We start from the raw sequence: 6,419 nt of genomic DNA, 5'->3' as shown, positions 1-6,419 counted from the left end.
CTCTTTTTTTTTTGCACAGCCCAAGTCCACCCAGGCGGGCCGTAGGGGCGCGGCGCCACCAAAAGTGGGGCCTGCTGGTGCTTGCGTCAGAGGGGGAGGGGGAGGCGTGCGGTGTGCCCGGAGTCGGCTCGACGGCCGCACCCTGCCGGCCGCCTCCGCTGGCCCGCCCTCCCAGTCCGCAGCCTTCCCGTCTCCTCCGAAAGGTGTGTGTGTGTGTGTGCGCGGTGATGCCGTGGGTGTGCGACTGGGAGCAACGGCCAACTCAAAGGCAGCGGCGGGGCGGGCGGGGCGGGCGGTGCTGCAGCGCAGCGCGCACCTTTGTGGAGAGGAAGAGGATCGGGCTGCACGACTGCGAGATGCGCGACAGCTTCTCGAGCCCGTCCGCCAGCAGCTTCTTGGCGCCCGCCGACGGCATCGGCGACGTCGGCATGATGGGCGGGTAGTACGGCACCGCGATCACTGCGGCGTACTGGGCGCCAAAGAAGGCGACGAGGAAGTCGAGGCCGGGCGGGTACACCAGCATCACCCGGTCGCCGGTGTTGGCGCCCCACTTCTGACGCAGCGCCACGCACAGGTTGCACGCCTGCTCGCGCAGCTCCGCGAAAGAGAGGGTCGCCTCCTCGCTGCAGTCGCCCCGCATCCACGAGTAGAGGCGGCGCGCGCCATTTTTGCGCGCCTGCTCCTCAAACGCGCCGGTGAAGCTGCGCTTTGCCGGCGGCTCTGCCATGTGAGGCTGCTCCAGCGCGGACACAGCTGCCAGGAGACGGTGCGAGTGCCACAGCGGCCGACGGCCTGGGGAGAAGGAAGGCGAGGCGTGGGTGAGACCGTGCGGCGGCAGGCGAGAGCGTGTGTGGCGCGGCGGCGCGGCGGGAGGGCGGAGATCGCGCGGCGGGGAGGGCACAACCGCTGTTAGTCCGCGCCCGCAGCTCCCAGGAGGAGGGCAGATGCGCAACCTCGGTACCTCGCGCTCAGGCAGCGACTCGGTTTTTTTATTCGTCCACTTTACGAGGATTGAAAAGGAAATTCCGTCAGCTTCCGTCCACTGGTGATGACTCCTTACTCATTTGAACACGGAACTCCTTGAAACGGCGGGGGCAGACGCGCAAGGAGCACGCGGAGCGCCTTGGGGGTGCCGGGGGGATGGAGAAAGGAAAACAGATGGGTGGCAACGGGGGGGGAGGGGCGTTGGGTTGGAAGGGGGGAAGGGGGGCACAGCCCCGCGTGAGGGCGAACCCCCCCCCCCCCTGTTCGGATCGGCCGGGCGAAGCGCCGAAGCCAAGGGCTAGAAGTTTGGGGGGGATAGGTTGTTGTGGTCAAAGGCAGCGCTGAGATTCCCCCAGATGCGGAGTATTGTCGTGGCCAAGCCGCCGTTGCGAAGGCGTGGAACATTCGTCTGTCAAAGGCGGCGGCCGTATGTCTGCATAGCGAGCTGTAGCTCCTCCCAACCCACCGCCCCGGTGCCCGCCTCTCGGGCCTCTCGCCAGAGCAGCTGTGCGCCATCCTCAAGGCGCGGCGGGCGCGAGCTCTGCAGCTTCTGCTGGTGCTCCGTGTCGCTCTGCGCCCCTTGTCCTTCCGCTCGGCCTCCTTGCGCGGCCTCAGCTCGGCCTCCTTGCGCGCCACCTCCCCGCTGCCGGGAGAGCTGCTTCACCTCTCGCTGCTTCTCCCTGAGCTCGATGCGCGTTGCGGAGGAGCATGCCGCTCGGCTCGTGGAGGCAGCCCGAGTGGGTGCTCTCCAAAGTCCTCCTAGCTTGCCGGATATCGCCCCTCATCCTCGCCCGCTCCCAACCAAGGAGCACGCTGTCAAGGCGACGTGCCGCGCGTGGCGCCGCGGCTGGAAGGTGCTCGATGGCAAGCTGTGCGCTGTTGGCGGGTGCGGTTATCGCGCACCTCGATTCTGTGGATAGGACCCGGCTGGAAAAGCGTGGGAGACTGGGTGGTGCGGGGTGCGGCGCGGCGCCGGCAGGCGCCTGTCCCTGACCCTGTGGCTCTGACCTCTGTGCGCTCTCTGCCTCGGCACCTCGGCTCTGCACTCTGGCGCTACGTAGCCGCCCTTAAGTTATAATAAGTATATATATACAACCCGACTCTCCCACCGTGTGCGGGAGCCGCGGCGTTGGCCAAAGTACAGGTTTCGATCCGGGCCACCGCAAATTTTGATCAGCAAATTTCGAGGGGCGGCCGCAAATTTTGAGGTAGATTTTGATTGTCAAAATGTGTCCGTCTTGGCACAGGATAGAGCATATAGGCGGCGAACACCCAGGTGCGCAGGGACATCGCGACTCTGCCCGGGCTCGCTCGACCCTTTTGCCGCGAGAGGGCGCCGGCCGCGTGTAAGAGGTGGCTGGCGCCCTGAGGCGGCAATTGGTGGCGTGGGGAGTGCGGAACGCTACTGGCGGCGTGACAGGGCCTCTCTCGGTTGCGTGTGCCGCCCATCGGCACGCGGGTGCGCAGACATCGCGACTCTGCCCGGGCTCGCTCGACCCTTTTGCCGCGAGAGGGCGCCGGCCGCGTGTAAGAGGTGGCTGGCGCCCTGAGGCGGCAATTGGTGGCGTGGGGAGTGCGGAACGCTACTGGCGGCGTGACAGGGCCTCTCTCGGTTGCGTGTGCCGCCCATCGGCACGCGGGTGCGCAGACATCGCGCGACTCTGCCCGCTCGCTCGACCCTTTTGCCGCGAGAGGGCGCCGGCCGCGTGTAATCGTGTAAGGAGGTGGCTGGCGCCCTGAGGCGGCAATTGGTGGCGTGGGGAGTGCGGAGAACGCTACTGGCGGCGTGACAGGGCCTCTCTCGGTTGCGTGTGCCGCCCATCGGCACGCGGGTGCGCAGACATCGCGACTCTGCCCGCTCGCTCGACCCTTTTGCCGCGAGAGGGCGCCGGCCGCGTGTAAGGAGGTGGCTGGCGCCCTGAGGCGGCAATTGGTGGCGTGGGGAGTGCGGAACGCTACTGGCGGCGTGACAGGGCCTCTCTCGGTTGCGTGTGCCGCCCATCGGCACGCGGGTGCGCAGACATCGCGCGACTCTGCCCGCTCGCTCGACCCTTTTGCCGCGAGAGGGCGCCGGCCGCGTGTAAGAGGTGGCTGGCGCCCTGAGGCGGCAATTGGTGGCGTGGGGAGTGCGGAGAACGCTACTGGCGGCGTGACAGGGCCTCTCTCGGTTGCGTGTGCCGCCCATCGGCACGCGGGTGCGCAGACATCACGACTCTGCCCGCTCGCTCGACCCTTTTGCCGCGAGAGGGCGCCGGCCGCGTGTAAGAAGTGGCTGGCGGCCTGGCGCCCTGAGGCGGCAATTGGTGGGGTCAGCGTGCGGTGCTGAGTCTTACTCGTCGGCGCTGGGGCCAGATCCCAGCGCAGAACTCTGCAACGCTGGCATACAAACACAAGAAGACTAACCCTAACCCTAACCCTAACCCTAACCCTAACCCTAACCCTAACCCTAGGTCAGCGTGTGGGGCTGAGTCTTAGTCGTCGGCGCTGTGGGGCCAGATACCAGCGCAGAACCCTGCAACGCTGGCATATACAGACACAACCAGACTAACCCTGACCCTAACCCTAACCCTAACCCTAACCCTAACCCTCTAACCCTAATAACCCTAACCTAACCCACCCCCCAACTCCACACCGCAAATTTGAAAGATCTTGATGAAAATCAGGCCCGACTGCAAATTTCTTCAAATTTTCGCAGGCGCTCCGCGCCTGCAGATTTTGAAATAAATTCGACAAAATTGGTACCTGGCCCAAGCCGCGGGAGGAGACCGACCGTCGATCCTCGTACCTCGAGACTTCGCAGGAACTGATTACAAAAGCGCGGCTCTCTCAAACCGGACGGTGCGGAGACGCGACAGCCGACACGGTCAGCCCCGGGCCCCGCGCGCCCTACGCCTACCCTTCCTCCCTCAGCCCCACCTCGCGCAACAGCCTCCGCTGCAGCGCCTCGCGCACGGCGTCGCGCGTCTTTTGCGTGATCCGGTCGACGCTCACGCGGCCGTGCGCCGCGATTGCGTCGCAGAAGGGCACGCGGTGGCCGTAGATGGGCGCGGTCAGCGCGCCGAAGACCACCGCCTCGGCCGGCGAGGCGAGCAGCCGGGTCACGGCGGCCTGGAAGGCGGCGGAGTGCAGCTCCATCCGACCAACCTCGTCGATGACGACGACGGAGCGGCGGGCGGCGGCCGAGGGCGGAGGAGGCGAGAGGGCGGGCAGTGCGAGCGCCTCGAAGGCCGCGACGTCCACCGCATAGGCGCCCGTCCGTGGGCAGTGGGCGGGCAGGCCCACCTGGGGGTAGCGGCAGGGCTCGGGGGTTCCGGTTGTTTGCTGTTTGAGTCTTTGAGGTCGGGGCTGGGTGAGCTCTTCTGCTGTTCACTCCCCGCCGCCTCGGGTGATCTCGGGTAATCTCGGGTGACCTCGGGCAATCGCGGGTAGTCCACGCCTTTCGCGAGAGCACGCCCCGCCGCCCGTCCGGGACGGTGACGACGTCGAAGCCGACGCGGGAGCCGCCCGCGCCGAGCACCTCCTCCGTAAAGAAGCCACGCAGCGCCACGCCCCGCTGCGCCAGCGCCTCGGCCACGCGCCGCACCTGTCGTCACGAGTGCTGTGTCCATCTTGCCGCCCGCTCACCTGTCGCCATGATTTCGTCTCGCACCAGCGTCGTCTTGCCGCTGCCCGGCTGCCCCGTCACCATCAGCCACGGCGGCGCAGTCGGCGGCACCTGCGCGTCGCCGCCGCAGCCAGCACCGCTCGCAGCCAGCTGCCGCTCACCGCAAGCCTCGCCGTCTCTGCCGCCGCCGCCGCCCTCTCCGCCAATGCCGTCGCTGCCTCCGCCACCGTCACCGCCGCCACCTCCGCCCCGACGCCCCTTCGTCCCCGTTGCCGCCATCTCCGAAGACCGTGCCGCCGCCTCTGTGGCAGCCGCCCTCGCCGCCACCGCCCGCGTGAGGGCGAGGGAAGAGGAGGGCGAGGCGCCCGCCTCGCGCTCCCAAGAGGTTGGCTCATCCGCGCAAGAGCTCGCCGCGAGCGCCTCCTGCGCCTCGCGCTCCACTATGTCGAGCGAGCGCTTGCGCGCCCGGCGGCAGAGCCGCTGCAGCTCGCCGGCGACCGCGTCGTCCTTCCCAGAGGGCATGTAGGTCTACACACACACACACATAGGGAGGGGTGGAAGGTGAAACGATTCGGATTTGTGAAACGCTGTCTCGACTTTTTTCGCGAGCCACAGGCGCTCGCCCTGGTGAGCCACAGCGCCTCCGGACAGCGTGCCGAGCGCCTGCTACAGGCCTGCCTGCAGCCCAGCCGCACTCGCTGCGGCGGCAGCTAGTCGGTTCGGCCTGGACTCGCGCGCGCCGAGATGGGAACCCAACACACGGCGCGTCGACCCGCCTACGCTTTTGCAACAAAGTCTGCTTGGCTTGTGCAGGTGATGCCCAGAGCAGCAGAGACGACGCCGGCAGCCTCGGCTCGACCTCGAAGGCGGATCTCGTGGCCAAAAACCTGTGCTCTATTCGTCGGTGGTTCACAGTAGACGTCTGTGTAGGGAAGCTCTCGCGTCGACTACGGCCGCCGAAGACTGTCTATGAGGGCACACCCGAGGAGGCGCCGATTTCAAGCACCGTGCGGCGGTGGCCAGGTCACAGGCATCGGCTGTGACACTGGAGAGTCGAGCAGCGGCACTGAACTTCCCTACAGGTCATTCCAGCGACCCACGGAGTACGGTCTCAGCGCGCAATCACTCTACTAGATCCCATCCTTGCCGGGCCTCTGCGAATGTAGGTACCGAGTTCATGCGTGGCCAGGTTGCAGGCCCATACTGCCTGGTCTCCAGCACCTATGATCACCGCGCCAGGCCGCAGTCGACGACGTTTGTGTGCGCTGGCCGCACTCAACCGTTGAGTCGCGGTGTATCAGTCTGACCACACTCGGGACCGCGTAGGCGATGTGGGCGACTCTGGCCGTCCTGCATATGACCGACCATGACCCAGGAGGAGTGTACACGAGACATATCGTACATGGCTGGCGTTCTCGCGGCAGCACTATCGCGTGCGGCCGAGTGCGAGCTTCCGTGCCCGGTGCCAGACGCACTCGGCGCCAGACGTCCTCGGGAGCTCGCAGTTTTGCCATACTTGCCTGCCCTCCCACTGGCTCGGCGCTCCTGGTCCCCACCCTCGTAGGCAAGGCTGAGCGACCCCGAGCTCCAGGGCGCCATCGCCGTGCTTGGCGGCGCCGCCAAGGGCGCGAAAGACGCGCTCACAAAGGACTAGACGCGCTGCTGCTAAAGAAGCCGGGCACGCTCGTCGCGAGAAGTGGCTGCCGCCGCCGTCGGGAGGGCGGCAGCCACTTCTCGCGCTGCCCAACGCGCCTTCGCCGACCGCCGCGCCATCGCCGATGCCGTTGCTCGCGCTACCGGCGCCACCGGCCGCGCGGGCCGCGCTGGCGGC

General features: G+C 67.3%; 2 protein-coding genes across 2 annotated transcripts in view; both read right to left on the bottom strand.

Moving 5' to 3' along the window:
* Window positions 1–727, bottom strand: part of EMIHUDRAFT_250438 (hypothetical protein) — a gene marked incomplete at both ends in the record, with an annotated part of 3,793 nt that extends 3,066 nt beyond the window's left edge. Inside the window, 2 exons of the mRNA XM_005757156.1 lie at window positions 142–183; window positions 317–727. Coding sequence (XP_005757213.1) covers window positions 142–183; window positions 317–727 — 453 coding nt within the window. The remainder of the gene's footprint in view (window positions 1–141; window positions 184–316) is intronic.
* Window positions 728–3,876: 3,149 nt separating this feature from the next.
* Window positions 3,877–5,110, bottom strand: EMIHUDRAFT_250437 (hypothetical protein; the record flags this gene model as incomplete). Its single annotated transcript, XM_005757155.1, has 4 exons — window positions 3,877–4,266; window positions 4,436–4,567; window positions 4,634–4,738; window positions 5,030–5,110. 4 exons carry the CDS (start codon window positions 5,108–5,110, stop codon window positions 3,877–3,879), a joined length of 708 nt encoding a protein of 235 aa, XP_005757212.1.
* Window positions 5,111–6,419: the final 1,309 nt, after the last annotated feature.

The sequence above is a fragment of the Emiliania huxleyi genome (genome assembly GCF_000372725.1).
Source record: "Emiliania huxleyi CCMP1516 unplaced genomic scaffold EMIHUscaffold_924, whole genome shotgun sequence".
Taxonomy (NCBI): domain Eukaryota; phylum Haptophyta; order Isochrysidales; family Noelaerhabdaceae; genus Emiliania; species Emiliania huxleyi.
This window is presented reverse-complemented; position numbering and strand designations above follow the sequence as displayed.